This window comes from Gobius niger (assembly GCF_951799975.1).
Source record: "Gobius niger genome assembly, chromosome: 14".
Lineage (NCBI taxonomy): Eukaryota > Metazoa > Chordata > Actinopteri > Gobiiformes > Gobiidae > Gobius > Gobius niger.
Window position 1 is genome coordinate 20,664,975 of NC_136865.1, and position 21,080 is coordinate 20,686,054.

A 21,080-nucleotide genomic window follows, 5' to 3' on the forward strand; every position below is an offset into this window, starting at 1 on the left:
GGGTAGTGGTGGGTCCCAAAGCCCTGCCACTTGGGAACCACTGATGTAAAACATTGGCATTTGCAGAAAATAGTTCTTTACTTTAGGCTACAATGTTCAGGTTCGGCCCTTGGGTGTTTTGGGAATTATGAAAATCGTCCCTCCATGATGCAAACTTGCCTTCCCCTGCTGTAGCTATACCGCACTGTAGAGCAGAGCTTCTCTTTTAGACTGACAGGATTGTTTGTTGCTTTGTGCTTTAAGCCTGTGATGTACTGAAAGCTGCAGATGTAGATACAGTTGTCATTTTAGTACTATGATTATTATCCAGATGATATCCCAGCATGGAAACAGAATCTGAATGATTGTCAATGTTAAGTTTTAAACTTTAACTATGATGGTTCTGTTTAGAAGGAATAACATGTAAGTGTGTACCTCTATATTGGCATTTTTGTTATTCTCTGCTACAGTTGTTCTCAATGTGGGGGTCACAAGATGATTTTGAGACGATATGTTTTTACATTTCTGACACTGAATTTGATGTATTTTTGGTTGAAAACAGCACATTTGAGTGAAATTAAGCCAAATATCACAACACAGTATCCAAACTAACTGATTCAACCGGGAGTGGGGACGTCTCCAGCTGATTTCCATGGAGATGTCATTAAAGTCAGCAGAATTTGAGATTTAAGCAGGTTAGGTCCTTGTGACAAAGTGGGTTTGTCCCATTGTGTGTGTTTGTTATTTTGCTTCGTTTGTTTCGTTTGCAATATCCACCAGCCAACAATAACCTCAGATTCATGTTCAAGTTAATAATTATCCATTTACAACTTTGTTTATTCATTTACTCAAACATTTACCTGTACCACCTGGTGAGAACTCTAACTTTGTTAAGTCTGCCTGCCCATTTCAACCCCTCGTGGCCAGCTTCCCCACAGTCCTCATAAAGATCCATTCTTTGATTATTCACTTCAGTAATAGCATTTTCTGGGTTGACCTGGTCAATAGGAGCATGTTTTGCATTGATGGCAACAGTATAGTCCAAAATGTTACGCAGTGTCCCTTTAAATTATTATAAATGCTCTTCATATTTTACAGAAGGGGGTCCCGAGTGGTTGGTTGAGTGATTTTGGGGGTAGAAAAGTATGGGAACCCCTGCTCTACTAGAGATGTCTACTAGAAAATTCAGATAAAATTGGACATCTCAACATTAGGCCTACCTTTACTTCAAGCCTCAATGTTTTTGCTAATAATTATCACTGTGTGCTAAGCAAAGTAGGGATGCATATTTCATACCGCCTAACTTGACATACTTTTTTTAATCGAGCTCCACAAAGCGAAAGAAGTGCTGCCCATAAACATTGCATCATGTTGAAAAAACATAACTAGGTCCTATTTTTAATTCATGTAACCCAGGTGTCACAATTTCCCAACACTTTATTCACAGAAATCATCATTTATTTAGCACACAATTTGGTCCACATCGTTTATGCCTTTCACTGCCTGTCTTTTTGAAAGAAGTAACCGACCTCTCCATTGATTTATAACGCCCCAGTTTCTAATATAAGTTATTGATCAGTCAGAGGCAGCAAACTCCGGTGTAATATGGCTGTGTACATTGCTAAGTGCTTTGACCTTTTCCCTCGCAGACCGCCTATTCACAGGTGGTTTGTTGTCCTTAAAAACTACTCAGCTCACTGCCAAGGAAAGCAAATAAAATCCCCCCAGCTCCTAAACCACTTAAAAGGCTCGCGATATATGGGGTCACATAAATAAGACAATACCGCCACAGCCACTCGCCCCATCTTTTATTTACAGCTCGTCACTAGATGCCTTTGTTATTTATTCTCTGTCTGGTGTCTATCCTCCTACGTGGTGCCATCCATTGTGCACACGCTAGAAATCACGCGTAATGGAGCGCGCTGTAACATACGTGCACACATGCCTCCATCCCCTTGGCCAATGTCTTTCCCCGATCAAAGCCGGGGAAAAGTAAGTCATGCCACGCCTGTACAGTGGGCTTACACGGCGGCACTGTAGGCTGGGTTATGAGGGATTTGGAGACTCGGTGCCAGATGGCGGTAGTCTTAACTTTAATCTGCCGCGGAGATCATTTGTGTTTGCTAGAAATGAATGAGGGGGAATTAAAACTTGTGGTCGGGCGAGCCACGTGACTGAAAACATCTAGGTTCAACAAACATGGAAAAATAATGTTAATCTACCCCGCGTCGTGTCATTTTACCCCCCCTTTTTCTGAGCCAACCAGGTTCAGATCGTGACTGCTTTGAAGTGCCTCGCCGTGCGCATGCTCCGTGCGCGCTGCCCGCTGTCATGTGGGCTCATTGTTTACATGCTGCCGAGATTTCAGAGAGGGCGTGTGGACGTGCCTCTTTACTCGGATCACACCTGTTTGGTCAGCGTTGAGATAAAAGCCGAAATGGCCGTTTTATAGGGCTTGTCGAGGGAGTGTGGGAGCGTTGGAGTCGCGCGTCCTAGTTTGACTCAGATCGTTTCAGGACCACGGCCAGCTCCGGGGAGAGAACAAAAGGCGGATTTGCATCTTTTGATGTCAGGGACCGTCCGTAGATTTGTTGCCATCCAAGGAAACGACAGAATAAATTTGACAATCATTCTGAAAAAATAAACTTGCCTACATTGTTTAAATAAATAATGATATAAAATAAATAATAATATCTATTTGTAAACAGTCATATGACCAGCTGTGCCTGCTGGAGGGTGACATGTCGGTGAACTGTCAAGTCACACCATGTTGATTATGGGCATGCACACTAATAACCAATTATTCTGATCAAATTTTGTAAGCATGAGCATGAACTTAAGCAATAAATGAAGTCATACGTTAAAATCTTGAATGAGAGGCCATTATTTTGTGAAATTATATCAACTTAACAATGATGACCTTTGATAAATAGACGGCATCACCATTCAGCCTTATTGACACTTGTACAAATCTTATACACCATAAATTCTGTGTGACACACTTGAACTGTCTTTTTATAGAACCACTTTTACACTTTGGACCGATGAGTCAATTTACGAGAAATGTAAAGGCAACAAAAAGCTGTCGTCGTTTATAATTTTGCCAAATTTAAAGTAGGCCTTAGTTATACACTTGTAGTTAATAGAGTGGTTAGCAGGTGCTCACCTTATGAAATGCTAATAATTTAGGCTTCCTTTTCTTAAGCCCACTTATGCATTTATATATTTTACAACAACAGCTAGAATATAGGCTATTTAATTTACAACGTATTGTGATACTACTAAGCTACTAAATTGATCTAATAGGGCTATCCATTTGTACAAGTTCAAGTTTAATGGCTTATATTCCGTGTGTTTTACAACATCAGCTCTTTTCTCGTTTGTTAGTGCATCCTCACCGCATTTCTCTCTTGTTACTCACAGCAGGCAATAATAAAATTGTAGTATAGAGACTGGACGCTTCCATAGCTCTCTCCGTTTCCTCTCGCGCCGTGCGCCTTTGCGACGGTCCCTGACGGCAGACGTCGGCTCGTCCTGCCCAGGGGAGGGATGGGTTTTTTGAGATGGACAGGGAGGGAGACACCGGCTTACGACGTCAAAGCACTACAGACGCACAACACACAGCGCAAGAGCGGAGAGGAGCGGGGACAACCAGACTGCCAGTTCCCCACGGTCCTCTTCTCGGGCAAGCCAAATTATCGCCCTTTTTCTCCGCCGTCTCACCTCTTCTAGACCCCGCCAGCGAGGTTTGTTTAAAAAATTTCAGAGTAGACTTGACCGCCCCCTAAAAAAACGGAGCGATTTGGGATACGAGACGCACATGACGAATAGAGGACCGTCGTTGGATGTATATTGTGTTGTTTTACGCGGGGCCTGCTGCAACTTGTGATTCAAAGGCGCGCTCATCTTGAAACAAATGAACTGAAAGCTTTGACATTTGACAACTAAATCAAAAATCGTGGGGAAAGAGAGACGAGACAACACTCAAAAGGCTTACTACTAGTCTTCGTCACGAGCAGCACCACAGGTATGTTTTTTTTTTTCCTTTTCTTTTTTTTGGGGGGGAATTCATATTTTTCTTTCAACCTGTTTTTTTTTTTGATTGAACGCGTGAAATCGTATTCGTGTCATTGTTATTGTAGTCACAAAGCGAGCGCAGGTCTCCAGCTGTGATGACTGTCATGTTTCATTTGAGTGGGATCGGCCTAGATGCAATATAAACGTCAAAGAAAATTAATCCGACGTCTTTATTTTGATTTTTGTTTGCTTTTACGCATCAACTTTGTCACATTTTTGCAATATTTATGTCCCAGAGAAAGAAGTGAATAGACAATGACTGCTCTCCTCCCTTAAATGCCAAGCCACATTTAAGTCGTAATCATTTCTGCCTTCGGTATTTTCACTGGAAATTGCATAAAATTCCCCATATATATAAACTGCCGCTTAAAACCACATTACCACTGGGACCCACAGTGGCCTCTTCCACTTACAGCCCCTGACACGTCCATTAGTTCCTATCTTTTACTGTACAATGAAAGATGACAAGCGGCCAATGTGTGATGACTTCTTCTATAGGGAGCATTACTCATTCATATGTCAGGTGAAATGTTCGTGCCGAGGCCTACATTTGATTGAATTTAAGATACATTTTGAGGGGAACTTGTAAAATGACATTTCAGGGATATTGAGGGCACTGCTTTTCACAATGGCAACGGAGAACTACTATGCATAATCCACAGCCAGCAAGTGAAAAACGTCAATGCAATATTTATGCTTGTTTTAATGTTTAATTTCTTTGTTTAATTATGTAACCGAGCTGCATATTACCTGATTACCATTGCCCAAATATAGAATACTGCAACACACTGTCATCTTGATACAGGAATCTTCTTTATTAAGTGTGGAGGGGGGTGTGGGTTGTACATGTATTTGCTATCAAACAGCATTATGCTTGCTTAAAGTCGAGCTTTGTGCTCTGTAGTAAAGACCTGTTGGTGCTCACAGTGCGCCCAGATGCTAGCCCTGTCTATATTTGTACTGTGCACTGGGAAATGGAAGGCAGATTGCATATACAATTATCTTTATAGGAAGGAGACCGAGTGTTACTGTAGCTTCATGGCACAAAATCAATTAAAATTATGCACTAGGGTCATAATTAGGTTTGAATTGTGGTCTCTGATAGGTTGCTCTCGGCTTATAGTGACCCACAGCCCCCTCCGCGTTTAAAAAGGTAACATCGTGGCTTGTCTTCTCATCTAGATGTGATTTGAATGTAAAATCTTGCTCCGTTTTGTAGCTGTAGTATCACTTGACCAATGAGCAAGTGCTATGCTATAAAAAGACTTGTTGACTCATTGCGATGTGCCCTGCATCCTTTGACATTGAGCAGTAGGAAATGGGCAATATTTAAAGCGACTGGGCCTGTGCAAAAGACAAAAATATATCTAATATCGTCAACTTTTGTCGGACTCAATTACTTTTAATCGCCGAGAGTCAAATACAAAAGAGTCAAATGGTGCTGGAGTGGAAAGCATTCATTTTTGTTTGAAATTAGGTTCATGTAAAAGGGTTTTCTAATGTTCGTCAACCATGTCAAGACTATATTTGTTTTCACTGTGAAGAAATGTAATCAAAAACTGAGATTAATCAATATGAGGGATGGGGGGAAAAGATCCACGTTGCTATTTTGCCCTGCCCTAATCGCAGCATTGAGCTCTTGTGCTCTTGTCTTCAGGTTCAGACTAAATACTGTGGTAAACTTGTTAGACTTGGATGGTAATATATCGCGTAACAACTCACAGCACTTGTTACATACTCGGTATTAGGTCATGTTTCAACTTCAAACTTCAAAATAGTGCTATATTTTTATGCTCCAGTCTAAAATCTCTCGCGTCTCCTCTCGTCACCATCTGATTCTGCACCTCCCCGCTCGGCCTCCTGTTCTCACCTCCTGTGTGGTGTGAACTCGGGCCCGCAGGCTCCTGTCTGCTCCTCCGAACCGCGGCCAAATCACTGTGTCCTCCCTCCAGGGCTGCACGATATGAGAAAAACATGCACTGCCAATGTTGCATATTGGAATACTGATATGATTTGGATGTTTTGAGATACTAAAGACAGGAAGCACCATTAAATGAACTGGGAAATGTTTGTTTATTTGTCAAAAACTGTCACGCTGAAACATTGATGTGCTATAGGGCTGCACAATACATTTCAATTTGATTGGCTGCATTGAGCAAACCACAAAGACTGCAACCACTTAGACAACACAAAAGAAGGGTGTGCGTGTGATGTCACAGCATGGCAACGGAAGCAAATTAGTGTCAACGTTGAGTTATGAATTTATTTATTTTTTTGACAATTTGAGCATTGAGCGTTCTGTTTAAAATGAAAATCGTGTGCATAATCTTTATATACTTGGCAAACAACAACATTTTCAGTCTCCACGGGATCCTTTTATGTATGAACCCTGCAAACCCCTTTGTTAGACCAGCGGTTCCCAACCCTTTTTTCCATGAAGCCCCCCGTGTGTGTGATTGGAGCCCCCCCAGTCCAGAACATAAAGAGATAATGACCAATGGGCATTTAAATACAATACAAACTAGAGTATCTTCTGCTCCTGTAGCCCTTTCCCAGTCAGATGAACAGATCTTTTACAGCTTAATTTGCTGAGATAATATCACTTTTGACCTGAGCAGACAAATCTCTTGGGCCTACTAGCAGTCCCTGGCGCCCTCCATGTCGGGAACCACTAGTTTAACAATGATCTGAATTGTACTTGTATTATATATATCTATTGGGTAAGCTATATTTCAGTCTAATCTGAAATGTTGATGCTCCTGGATGCGTTTATAATGGCCACATCAAGCTGAATTTTGATTATAAAACATACATCTGTGGTAAATTCCATTAGATCATCTTTTATCTTTTTATTTTTATCTTCTGGCAAAAATTATCTTCATTTGGCCACATTTTCTATGAAGATATGATTGGACGACGACTTGAAGCCCACAGCAATATTGTAATTTAGCGTCTTGCAATATGCGTCTCACTATTGCCGTTATTACAATACATTTGCACTATATTATGTAGCCATTGCCTCTCCGCTCTCTCCCTCTAACCCTCCTCTGTGTCCCTCTCTCTCCTTCCCCCTGTTACAGACTTCCCAATGAAGGAGCCTGACGCAATCAAGCTCTTCATCGGGCAAATCCCCCGAAACCTGGAGGAGAAGGACCTGAAGCCCATCTTCGAACAGTTCGGGAAGATCTACGAGCTGACAGTCATCAAGGACAAGTACACCGGCATGCACAAAGGTAAGTTTAGACTGGCTTGAGCAAACGCAATCGAATCGAATTTACAATCGACAAATCGCTAAGGCTGCTGTTGATATAACAACCGGTGCTGCATGATAAAATAAAGCAATGTGGACAAAAAAAATGCTAAATGAATGTTCTGATAACGATTTTATTGACTTTACTAATCCATTCATACATTTAAACAAAAATCGCACACATTTCTCTTTCTCACTAAATTGTGTCAAACAAATCTAAATCTAAATCAGGTCCAAAACAAAGTTAAAAAGTAACTATATTAGGAAAATCATGACAAAAACTGAACATTTGGACATGTGTGAGCAAAAAGATGTGTATGTTGTAGCTTTTTGCAATTTGGACGTTGTGTAACTTGATTTGTGATAACGATAATTTGGCAATATGTTGTGCAGCCCTAGTAATGACCTCTGTAAATGGTTAAATATCGTATTTCCCGGACTGCAAATCACACTTTTTTGCATAGTTTGGCTGGGGATGCGACTTATGCTCAGGTGCGACTTATATGTCAAACATATATAATGTAACGTTTGTTATTTTCACACTGACAGCAGCTAAAGGGTGCTTTGGCTTGTGTACCAGTATCTGCTACTCCAGTACCGCCAAAGATTTAAAAAACAGTAATCGAGCGGGAGAAAGAAAGTTTGGAGAAACTTGTCAGTGGTGCAGGTAGTTGCCAAGGCTGGTGCGACTTATATGTATGTATGTTCTTCTTCATAATGCATTTTTTGGATGGTGCGACTTATACTCCAGAGCGACATATACATGTTTTTTTCTTCTTCATTATGCATTTTTTGGATGGTGTGACTTATATAAGTTTTTTTCTTCTTTATGCATTTTTTGGCTGGTGCGACTTATGCTCCAGAGCGACTTATATATGTTTTATTCTTCTTCATTATGCATTTTTTGGCTGGTGCGACTTATATATGTTTTTTTCTTCTTCATTATGCATTTTTTGGCTGGTGTGACTTATACTCCAGAGCGACTTATATATATGATTTTTTCTTCTTCATTATGCATTTTTTGGCTGGTGCGACTAATACTCCGGAGCGACTTAAATATATGTTTTTTCTTCTTCATTATGCATTTTTTGGCTGGTGCGACTAATACTCCGGAGCGACTTAAATATATGTTTTTTCTTCTTCATTATGCATTTTTTGGCTGGTGCGACTTATACTCCGGTCCAGTCCGAAAAATACACGCTACCCATTCTCCAAGAGTCGTGTGACGTGTAAAACCTGCTAACGCTGTAGACCTCTGCAAACATGTGATTCTTGTTGCTGCGCTTTGTCTCTTGAGTCTTGATGTGTCGACACTGTGAACTGCGTAGGTATTTTACTCAGCGTGTTCTGCCTAGTGGTGAGATAATGATTGGAAATAGACACTCATTTAGTTTAGTTTACAGCGCAAAACAAAAATCATCAAAACAAACCCTAAACTGGGACTAAAAACAGGACTACAGGACTAGGACCTAGAGAAAAATATCTCAAAATCCTTTATTCCTATATTCTAAATGAGTCAGTGTGAATCTATTGGTTTCATCAGCATCACAGGGTGCTAATAATGTCAGTTTAGGGCATTGTATATAATTTAATGTGTTTTTATAAGGAGTCTGCGCAGGGATTTGATATATTCACAACAACTGCAAGCCAGAAAATGGAAAAAGATAGAGTTTCATGTAGTATTTATGTATTAGGCTCGAGGATGATAGTAGCTCTGTAGGCTTGATACCCCAGCGTGCCCTGCAGGTGGCTTGAATTTCCAGTAAACACGAGCGAAGCTGCTAGGCCCTGGTCCCTTTAGAGAAAACATTTATGACACAAAAAACCCACCGCGTATCATGGCCGAGCAGCAAAGGAAATTCAATAATGTGTTTACGCTGGCTATTCCCCCTTTATTTTTATGACAAATTTAATGCCCGGTGCTTAAAACTGATGCCAGGATTGTCACCTCAGGAGCCACAGAAGAGTCGTAGAAAGGAACCGCCATGTTTTTACTTATAATTCATCAATTGGAGGACAATGGAAGCTGTGTGGCCTCAAGCTCTTGGCAAGATACTTACTATGGTGGTTGGCTGGTCATCGTGTTCTAATGAAAACACAAAAGATAACCTTACAACTGTTTTTTTTATTCTTTCAATGAAATTTAGGGAGATATTTTCTTCAATAAATGATATTTAATTCTTACTACTGTGTTTGTGTGAACTACTCTCACTAATCTGCAATCAGTGTGCATGTTTTTCTTAGAAAAGCATACCTTGTTAGGGTTAGGGTTAGGATTTCTTCTTCCCTGATGTCATATTTCAAGATGATAATGCCATCGGGCTCATGTTGTTAAAGTGAATATGTCGGGTTTTAATGCTTTTGAAAAAATGACTTATTTAGAAAGGTAACATCAGTTGCCCCTCCTGAAACCGCCACCATAACGTGGTGGAGGGGTTTGAGCACCCGGATGATCCTAGGAGCTCTGTTGTCGGGGGCTTGGTGCCCCTGGTAGGGTCTCCCATGGCAAACAGATCCTAGGTGACGGGTCAGACAAAGAGCGGTTCAGAAGCCCCTTATGAGAGATCACCAGGCCCGGTTAGAATCGTGAGGCCGTCCTTCTGTGGACCCACCACCTGCAGGAGGTGCAATTTGATATGGGCAGCTCTAACAGCTGCCCCCACAACCTGGAAACGGGAAAGTGGAAGAAAATGGATGGATGGATGGACATCAGTTGCAAGTTCATCAGTTGCATAATTATATATTTTTTTTTTTTCTCGGTGAAGCTGAGAAAATATATTTGTATTTAACTTGTTCAGCTGTTGACAGGAAATGACATGGATAAAGGTAGCGTTCCATTAGCGTCTTTCCACTTTCCAACCCAGTTGTGCCATGATCCCGCCCCCCACATTGTTCTAACTCTAATCGAATCCTTTTTCCTAACCCTAACCCTAACTCTAACCCCAAACCTAACCCTAACCTTAATTCTGAACCTTGTAAAACGACAATATTAACTTAAAGAGACTGGATGCAAGTTGGTCATTTTTTGCTCACTGCTGCCACCTCAGGTCTTACGCGTAACTGCAGTCTCTATATTAAGCTCATAATTGTATAACTATGTTTTAGCAAAAATTGTGCCTAATGTGCCATATGCACTTTAAAGAGTGATTCAGGGAGCATGAGATTTGACTGATTCAGATCCTGGAAGCTTATTGAAACAATGCCACAGTGAATGTTTGTCTTAATCAAAACTAAATGCGTTCCAATAAAATATTTTATTTATATTGTGCCGACTTATTTTTTTTAGTTCGGCATTCTATATGTTAAGATAAATGAACTTAAGATGGTAGGGCACTTTGATGTTGGAAAAAACTCTGATATTCTATTATAGTATAAAGTAGAATGTATGAAGAATCACATATTTCATATGTTTGCACCGTCTAAACTCACGGACAATACATTTCCTCGACAAACGTGTTCAGAAATGCTTAAGATTCTTGTAATTAACCAGTTCCTATTCCACTCTTCTCTCCTAATAAGAATGCCCCTGAGATTATCAGAATGTGAAGTGAAACTAGTTCACAAATTGAATGACAGGCGGATATTGCAGCCGATGACTTGCATTAATATATTTTCCCCATTATTCTCCCAATGAGCCCTACGTGGCACATTCACGTTTACCAACATTGTATCAGCAGGGCATGTCTTTCTACCTATTGTTGGGTAAGCACTGAGCGATAAATCATTTTTACACTGCCGTAAGAAGAGCTGGGCTTTGTAGCGATATCCCTTTATATACACACACTTATACTCTCTCAATGTATTTAGTGCCTCCTCTGTCAGATAAACGAAAGCTGACATTAGCCTGCCATTGCTAATGAAGATCTGAGCCCACAAAACAAAGGCTATTGTGAACCTGTGAAAAAGCCCCATCCATTTGAGGGACGTATAGGCCAGGTGGTATCAGTCCTGCTGCACCTATAACACCTATTCTGCATATATTTACATATTCATGATTGGAGCGGGCTCTTAAAGGTTAATGAAAGCCTTTTTCTATTATGTGGATCTGCATACATTTGGCCCATGTTAAATACTCATTGCGACTGCCTGTCTCTGGGCGCCCTCCCAGTTCATGTGACATCTCCTAATGACATTCTATGGATCATTTGGGTCTGGTATCACAGGCAATTATTACATGAAACCCTGATTAGAAGTGTGCAAATAACAAAGCTGCAGAGAAATAATCTGTCATGAATAAATCTTTTGCTGCTCCAAACAAGAAATGACGTTAGTGTGAGCTACAAAAGTGCAGAAATATCTCTTCATATCCTTGTTTGTTGGTAATTTAATTGTTATTGACGATGTAGGTAATGTCTTAATTTTCCATATCTTCCAAACTATGATATTACATTATCCACACCTTACTATTGATTTTAAACATGCTAAATTTTTTACTGAATGCTTCAACTCAAAGAATGGATTATCCTGTTGGGAGGTTGAGGCATGTATGTAGTTTTCAGTGGATGTGTTGAATGATTTTTGATGATGATAGTATTTGTTTGTGTAAGCTCTTAGTTGTACAGTTGTCCATCGTAATCAAAGGTTCCTCCGCCGTCATCTTTACTCTGTAGTTAAGGTGTTCATCCAAGAGGCTTCGTCAGCTGCACTAACAATCCTAGTCTTGGCAGCAGGTGGTATATTAAAAATACAGCAGTGATTATGGTTAACAGCGTCGTTGAAACTAGCGATGCAGCGATCCGATACTGTTATTGGATATCGGAGCTGATACAGGAATAAATATGATATACAACTATGCAATACTGAACCGACAACTTTCATTTTGAAGCTCAGGACAAGGAGAAATCAATGCTTATGCTAACAGCAACTAATCAAGGCGGGGACAGACATGATGATTGGATCGCCTTATTAAATAAAGTTAGCCTGACAAACCACACCCACTTCTTCTCTGTGTGAAAGAAGGTGGGTCTGGCCACACACGGTAAACAAGTTTCTGATTGGCGGCTAAGGCCGAACCAATCCGGATCACAGAGAAATGACAAGGTTACATCACTCACTGCACCTCTACGTTGTTAGTTCAATTAACATTAACATTAGCCAAAACTAATCATGGATGAAGTAGTCGAGGATTTTGCCTTCGCGTTCTCCGTGTGAGTTTATTTTCAGTTCATATTTTGTGAATTGGACACAGCTGTCGTCACGTCCGCTAATTGCTAATTGCTAATTGGTTTATTTCACTGACAATCTGTGCGCGTTAGGCCCGCCTGTTCAAATTGCTCCAATTGCTCCATGACCAGACTTATTCCCTGCGTGGAATGGACAGGGAAGAGTATGGCAGAGCCAAGTGTTTGTATTTTAGTTTATAAAATGCTGTTAAAGAATAACTTATATTATAGGTTATTTGTAATGCACAAGTTTTAATTATCTGATCACTTCCTGTGAGCTAATGTAGCATAATAGCCTGTCACATCCCCAAGGATAATTAGTAGAAAAGTCTAGGGATCCTTGTGTAATGTTTTACCATTAGTTTATTCATAGATATAATATCTGTAACATTTGCAAGAAAATCTAACACTTTATTGATCTCACACTGGAGAAAAGAGGACTTCTCTTTTTTCACTAACAGCAGCCTTTTCAAGAAAGTCTCTTGGTATCGGTTAATATCGGATATTGGCAGATACTCAAACCCCCGGTATCGGAAGCAAATAAGCTGGATCAGTGAAAACAACAAAGGTTTGTTTTTGAGCAGATTTAAGGTTGTCTTTAGAATAAAAATGGTGCTATCAGAACAAGGAAAACCGGTCTTTAAAAGTCCGCCTGCTTCCAGGAATAAAATAACTGCTGATGAAGCTTCTTGGATGAGAGGCGAAACATTCAGCTCTTAAACCACACAGTGCAGATGACAGCTTAATAACCTTTGTCTACAACAATAATAGTATTGTTCTTTCATTAATGCCTGATAGTAGTTCTGTGGTTCTCAAACTGTGGTACAAGGCTTTCTCCGGTGGATTTAGCACAGATTTTATATATTAAAGCTACACCGTGTAGAATTTTACCCAATAAATACAATTGAAACACAAGCATGTATTTTGTGGCAGGTATTTTCATCATTGAAAAATACCTCATAAATGTACAAACAAACATGTGCCTTTGCTGTGAGCAGCTCAGCTCTCCTAAAACATGACTGTAACTTTACCAGGAGTGGGTACGTCTCTAGCTCGTCTCCATGGTGATGTGACTAAAGGCAGCAGAATTAGAGATTTAAATAGATTATCCAAATCCATTCTTTAACGAAATAGCATTTTCTGTGTTGAGCTGGTCATTAGGAGCATGTTTTGTTCTGACGGTAATAGTGTAGTCTAAAATGTTACGCAGTGTGCCTTTAAATGTATGTTTTGTCTTCCAGTGGTTTAGTTCTTGTCTGTAATTGCTACAATTTAGTAAAATTTTAGGCCTGGTAAGTTTGTACTTGGTGTGAAAGGATGAAAACCATTTTACATCTTTAACAAGCAAGTAAATGTCACATCAATTTTAACCACTTTCCATTTTATTATTCAATCTTTAAAACAGGAAAAATCTCTTGCACACTTTATACTTGCAACACCAGTGTTCCTTTATTAATGCATTTATACAGGAACACTGGTGTTGCAAGTATACAGTGTGCGAGAGATTTTTCTTGTTCTACGTTTGGCCTCTATGCCTTCTCTTACGCACCTGTTTTAAACAAAGAGATGTGCGAAGTAAACCTTCTTTCATTATTCAGTCTTCAGAAATACAAAGCTGTTGCAAGTGAGTTTGTTCGCCAAATTCAACTTTCCACCACAGTACTCAGGGGTTATTGAATGAATCTTTGCGCTTTTAATTCATTTTGACAGTGACTTTTTGCGTCACCTCTTTATGTTCGGAATGTATTGTCGGAGGAATAATGCACCAAAGGAGTGGGCAGTCTCTCCAGTCCTTGAACATTGTCCACGAGTGACTCATCGCCTTTTGTCATGTCGGAACATACGTACAACGCAGATATGTTTCTATACCAGCCGCTTTACGAAGATGCAACTAATATGAATCACTGCCATTTGAAGATTTTACTACAAATAGTCAAACAACTCTAAAATCTGAGAGTAGTCATTGATATAATTCTGTTTTCTCGGTTTAGTGTGCAGACTTATGCCAAAAACGCTGCTTAGTCAGGCCCCCGAGGCTATGTCAAGAGCAATGCACACAAATACCAACATTTAACAATAGCCAAATGGTGAAAATCCCCCCCTAAAAATCTCGCTAAAGCCATTTTAATTGCCCAAATCCATGTGACTAATTGATTATTCATAGATGCTCCGAACCCAGAGCTGCATGTGTCTCTGCCCACAGGCCGTCTGCCACAACATGACGCAAAAACAACCAAATATATGACAGGAAAAAAATCATTATTTGACTAATCCTCTCTCTCTCTCTCTCTCCCTCTCTCTGGCCTCTAGGATGTGCCTTCCTGACATACTGCGCGCGTGAGTCTGCTCTCAAGGCCCAGAATGCATTGCACGAGCAGAAGACACTACCAGGGGTGAGTCTGGCATTTTTAACCCATTCAGGTGTATCTCTATATCAACCATCCCCCCCCCTCCCTTGTTGCCCATATCTGTTAGAAACCTTCATATCTGCTCATCGGTTTATTTGACTGCGCATATCAATGAGCAAACAACAAAGTCAAGTGCTCAATTTACCGTGTTTCACCTATGAAAAAGCAAATCCTGGAAAATCCTTTTGCCATGGTCTATTTTTATCCACGTGTGTTTAAATAGCTGGAGGTTTTTAAGCCTGGACTGTTGTCTGGATGTCTCTCAGTCACACACAAACACAGTGCCACGGTAAAAAAAGAGAAAAAAAAAAACTAACCGGGTTTGACATGCAGGCCTGACTTCCCCTTTAGCCGATACATGCTCTTATAAAGGTCAATCTCTCCCTCTGCCCCCCATGGCCCCCCTTCTCTCCCCCTCTGTTTCTCACTGTCACCCTCTTGCAAGTCCACTCTGTGCTGCACAATATGGGGAGGAATCTTGTCTTACTAAACCATTTCAATGCATTAGATTTGAACAAAAATCATTTCTTCATCACAATGTGTCAAAACAAGACAAATAATATACCAAAGGATCAGGATAAAATGGAACTTAATTCAGAAAGTCATGACTAAAACGTAACTTTTGCATTGATCATGTAATGAAACAAACACCACATGAGCAAAACTGCAGATTCTATTTGTCAAATATCATTCCAATAAAAGTTATTCAGTCAAGTATTTATTGTCGAAAATCCTTCAATATTTAAAGTAAAAAGTACATATAACTGCAGCTTCAAACACACGGAAATGTTAACTTAAAGCAGAACTAAGTAACAAATAAATAATAAATCCTTTTTGTTGTCCCTCTGGGGGTAATACAAGTGTTAATGGGATGATTGGGGGGTCTTTCATCTCCCAACTTCACTGCCTATGGGTCGGAGGCCCCAATACACACTAATGGAATCACGAAGAAGCTAACAGGCTAACTGCGGGCTAGCGCCACTTAAACAGTATTTACAGCCAAGTTTGAGTGAAAAAATGTATCTTCATTGTGTAATTGGATGTACAATATCCCTCTCTCCCTTTGTCTTTTCTGTCAGCGTAGTATTTTCTCTCACGGACAATTAATGAGTAAAAAAACGCAACATGCTACGACACCTGCAGTGGCGCTTATGGCCTCTAGGGGCATGAGTTACTTAGTTCTGCTTCAAATGATTGTACAATTCTGTTTAATTTGATGTTCCCGATTTGATTCTTAATTTTGCCTTGTTTTAGTCCTAAGCAGGGTTGAATTGTGAATTGAATTGTGAATTGTGCCAAAATCAAGGCCTTAAATGTCATTAAAAGGCATTAAATTGGATTCAAACTGGCATTAAATCTATCTTTACTGAAAAATTATGATATTGCTCAACCATTTTTGCTGTGTAAGTCCATCAAAAATACCTAAATTAAGGTCTGGAACATATTTAGTTGCAGCTTTGGCTGAATATACCACATTTTTCAAAGGTTTCCCCATTTTTGTCCAATTCTCTTTTCTCCGATTAATGAAATGAATGCAAATCTATGCGCTGATTAAAATATAGTTTTTGGGCATTAAAAACTGCATTCAAGAGCATTACATTTGACTTGCTTCTGCCTGTGCAAACCCTGCTTAGTCTTTAAGTCTTAATCTTTTGACAGTCGCTTCAGATTTGTGCTTAAATGCAGTTGTTTGTGAAATGGTTCTGTAAATATTGTTATCTCAGTGTTGGAGACAGTTATCGAATATCGCAGTTTCCTCTCACACTGTGCAGCCCGAGCCCATCCCCCCTCTTACCCCCGTCGCCTCTCTCTCTCATGTGTCATATGTGATGCATCCAGACATGTTTATCCCGTTTTACCCGTGAGTCACAGAGCTTCATGTCACGAGTCCAAACGGCAAAAGCGGATGGACAGTCGAAGCGGCGTCGACTTTGCCAGCCCGAGTTCCTTCTGATGTTCCCCTTCCCCTGCTCCTCTGAATCCCAATCAAAGTTAAACCTGGCTGCATTAGCATATAGCCAGGCAGCAGGTGTGCCGCCAAATGTCATTGCCGGAGCCAAATGTGACGTGACAGGCGCGTCTCTGTAATAACGGCCTTATAGTATATGAAAGACAAGGCGGCGAGAATTGCTAAGACACCGTGTGCTGTGCGGCAGACGACTGTTCCTCTTTTCACAAACACGCCTCTGCCCCTGTTCCCTCTGGGTTATTTTGGTGGAAATCTATCACTCACTACTTCTTTTTTTCCTTTTACTCCCAAAAGACACGACAAAACTGCATTTGAATACAAAGCAGTGTGGGACAGAGCAGACAAAACGCATATATACCTTATTTTAGGGACTATTTTTCTTCAAGCTTTCAAAGAAATTAGGCTGTAACCCTTAAAAGAGTATCTATGAAGTAAAATGAATCAAATTCTCCATGGAATCTGTACTAGGACTGATCCAGGACTGGGATGGATCTCAACCACTGCTCCACCAAAGCACCAGGGAAAATTAACAAGTTTTAAACCAGGTCTACACAATCTTTTTTTGGGTCATTTTGATGAACCGTCCCACTATTTTCTCCCAAAAGAAATGACTAAACTGCATTTGAATAGAGAGCGAAGGAGGGCAGAGCAGTCATATTTGATAAATTAAATTAATCTAGTTGTTTTTTAGTGACAATTTATTTTCTAATTTTCAAATAAATTGAGCTGTAGCCCTTTTCACCTCAGAACAAATGAGGTTTTCAGAATATGAACAAAATGAACCATTTCTCCATGGAGACAGTTTTTAAACCAGGACTAAGCCCGGACGAGGGCTGGGCACCGTTAAATGATACCAGTATGATGTCAGAGAAAAAGTTTAGGCATTAGGAAAATAAAAGTATTGAAAGATTTTTTTAAAATATCTTCAGAGACCAAGTTTTTATGCTGTTAGTCCAGGGGCCGCATTAAAGGGACTATACGGGGTTTAAAAATGTTGAAACTAAGTATTTTCACCCCCCTACATGTTCCTGCCATGTCCTAAGGTGTAGAATGAGCCCAGACCACCACAACTGCTTCTAAAATCCTGCACTGTCACTCAAAAAGTTGTTACTTCGGGTCCGAATTGCCGTCATGCACAAGCTTAATATAGAAGGTGCAGTTACACGTATGACCTGAGGTGGCAGTAGTGAGTATAAAATGGCCAACTTGCATCTAGCCCCTTTAAAATGACACATTAGACACAATTTTTGCTTTCTTTAGTTTGTGATGTTTATAATTTTACTTCCCTATTGGACACTGACAGGAAGTGACAGATGAAGGCACACCATTTTAAACTGTTGCCGTGCCGACCATGTTAAGTCAATGGGAAATGAGTCAAACTGCTGTGGGACTTTACCTCTATCTATGTCACTTCCTGTCAGTAGCTTTAAAATTCAAATAAAAATAGCTTTTCTGCACAACATTTCATCATTAAAATGCGGCTTCACTGAAATAAAATCATAATGATGCAACTGATGTTATCCTTCTAAATAAGTCATATGCACTTTAAAGGAAGTGACTTGTTGTTTCAGCTCAAATAAATGATACAAATTGATAAGAAATGGTCTTTTGCAACATAATAGTCCGGTTTGTTGTCGATGACAAATATTTTAGCATCGGCATTACAAACCAAGTATCTTTACAGTACTGGTATCAAAAACAATGTAATGGCACCCAGCCCTGGACTGAACCAGACCGTTACAGAATAGGACTAAACCACCAGCTCGACGCCGCTCCCTATTCTTCTTAGGTTATTTTAGGGGAAATCTATCACTCACTTGTTTTTTAGTCCCAGAAGACAGAACCAAACTGCATTTGAATACAAAGTAGTTTGGGGGGGGGGGGGGGGGGGGGGGGGGGAACAGGAAAATAGCACATAGCAGAAGCCATTATGTAGAAAAATCATACAATATTACTTTAATAACCTAAATCCACAAACATGCTGATTGCAAACATGAAATCCCGACGCTTATACCTACAGATCCTGCATATGTTTGTCTATGCTACAGCGAAGGGATGCGCATTATATCAGCAAATTATCATTATCCCAACGTCCATTTTGCAATAAGCCACAATCTATTGCAAAATCACCGGGGTCTTACTGAAAACAGCCTAAGAACTGAAAAATGTGCTAAAGATCTGTTTCAGTCATGATGTCCAATTAAGTTCCCATTTAGCCTTGTTTGGAGTTGATTTAGTTTGTTTCAATTCTTGTTTTGACATAATTTGATGGGAAAAAAAACAAAATTTCCTCAACCTTTGTGTAAATATAATAAAACTTCCTGCGTGAAACATTGTCTCGTTAGCGCCACATTCAAACCGGTTTCCAGTTTCTCCTATGGGGCCCACACCAGTATTTGTTGCTGTGAGCGTAGACAGTACTGGTAGGTACCAGCGGGACGCCCCCCCCCCCCCCTTGCACCTGCTTCAGCTCTGGGGGTTATTGGCTGACTATTTGCTTGTGGAGGCCGGTATTAGTCCCGGGACAATGGGAAATCTGATTGTTAGCGCGACAGTAGGCTGACCTTTGCGACCTCTCGAGGGGGATCGGTTAAGCCCGGTGCCCTTTAGCGCGAAACCCCCCCGCTATTAACTGCACTATACCCTGCCTTTACCCCCTTCCCCCAGGACGACAGGGATAAGCGCGTTCTATACGTCGCGCGGGGGTACACACTTGACTCCTCCCCCTTTTTTTAGGCCCCGAAAGAGAGAGGAAAAAAAACATCTTATTAGCTTTCGAACACACCCTGTAGGATCAGCTTCGCACCATCCCCTCCTTGCGACCAGCTGTGGAGTAATTGTCAGATAATAGCACCTGCAAAAGCCAAAGAATAATTAACTTTGACATCTCGGCGAGAAATAAAGCAATTAGAGCCTCGCGCTGGGAGCTCAAAGTAGAGACAGGGAAGATGTCGTTAACGCTTTTTAAAAATACATTTGTGGAGAGTGTAAGTGTCAGGCTACTTTACCTTTCTTATTCCCAATTTGTCAAGAATGTAATAATGAACAGGGGTAAGGAAATGGTGAGCAGATGATGGGTCCTAACATGAACTGAGGACTAAGCTACTGCGCTGTATGATATGAGAACATTGCATTAGTGGAAGCTCTGTTTGTCTTTTGAAGCTCTTACCCCCGCCATTTTCTCCAGGCTTTACCCAAATCTAAAAGCTTCTCAACTGGAGACCTGCAAGACTCATCTAAGCTTCTTCCTCGTTATGATGTTGTTTTTTGTTTGTTTCATCGTGTTTTTGTTGCCTCTTTGACGTGTTTTGGTCACAGTTACATTACACGACAAAAAACGGCCAAAACATGGCAACAAAAGTAAAGAAAACGTGACAAAAACATGACTAAAATGTGGCAAAGAGTGAGACAAAAAACGAATGAAAATATGACAAAAATGTGGCTAAAAAGCAGTTAAAATGTGGCAAAAAAAACTGTTAAAATGTGACCAAAATGTGGCAAAAAACTGTTAAAATGTGACAAAAATGTGGCAAAAAAAATGTTGAAATATGACAAAAATGTGGCTAAAAAGCAGTTAAAATGTGACAAAAATGTGGCAAAAAAAATGTTAAAATGTGACAAAAATGTGGCAAAAAAACTGTTAAAATGTGGCAAAAACACTACAAAAACAACTAAAACGTGATAAATGAGTTTTGTAAGTGTCAGTTTAAAAATGAGGCATTACATTGGCCTATAGGCTGCAAACTCACCAGTCGAGAAGCTTTTAGATTTGGATAAAACTGGTTAAGGCGGGGTTAAGAGGTTAATCGGAACGAGACACTAAATGATAAACTAGGCTAAAATGGACAGGATTTATGAAAAACATGACTAAACCTGAACTTCTGGTCATGTTTAAGTTACCAGGTTTAACTTTTCAGCTGCGCCTGCGTTAATAAAGTCATTTTGCGACTTAATAATGCGATAATAATAATCCGACGATATACAGTATTCAGTAGCCCCAATAAGAGTGAACACGGTTTTCGTTTCTTTATTCTCAAATTGTTAAATTCAAAGTCGAAACAAAGTCTTAGCCTGGTTTAGACTTGGTTAAGCGCTAAACCATGACTAATCCAGATCCAGACCAGATAAAGTCCACAGGATTTATCCGCGACTAATGCTAAACCGTATTGAGCTACACCAGGACCAGGCCAGAAACAAACGTCTTCTTTCAAACCTTTCAGATCCTGAGTTTTCCC

The 21,080-nt window shown here is 40.2% G+C and overlaps 1 protein-coding gene across 3 annotated transcripts in view; it reads left to right on the forward strand.

Annotated features, from left to right (window-relative positions):
• The first annotated feature begins 3,529 nt into the window (after window positions 1–3,529).
• Window positions 3,530–21,080, forward strand: part of celf3a (cugbp, Elav-like family member 3a) — an 83,006-nt gene continuing 65,455 nt past the window's right edge. For 2 of the 3 annotated variants that reach the window (XM_079570971.1, XM_079570972.1), the window contains exons 1-3: window positions 3,530–4,006; window positions 7,137–7,289; window positions 14,779–14,861. In XM_079570971.1, the coding sequence (XP_079427097.1) occupies window positions 7,145–7,289; window positions 14,779–14,861 (228 nt within the window). In that variant the 5' untranslated portion in view covers window positions 3,530–4,006; window positions 7,137–7,144. The remainder of the gene's footprint in view (window positions 4,007–7,136; window positions 7,290–14,778; window positions 14,862–21,080) is intronic. The other variant, XM_079570973.1, reaches the window with a different exon arrangement.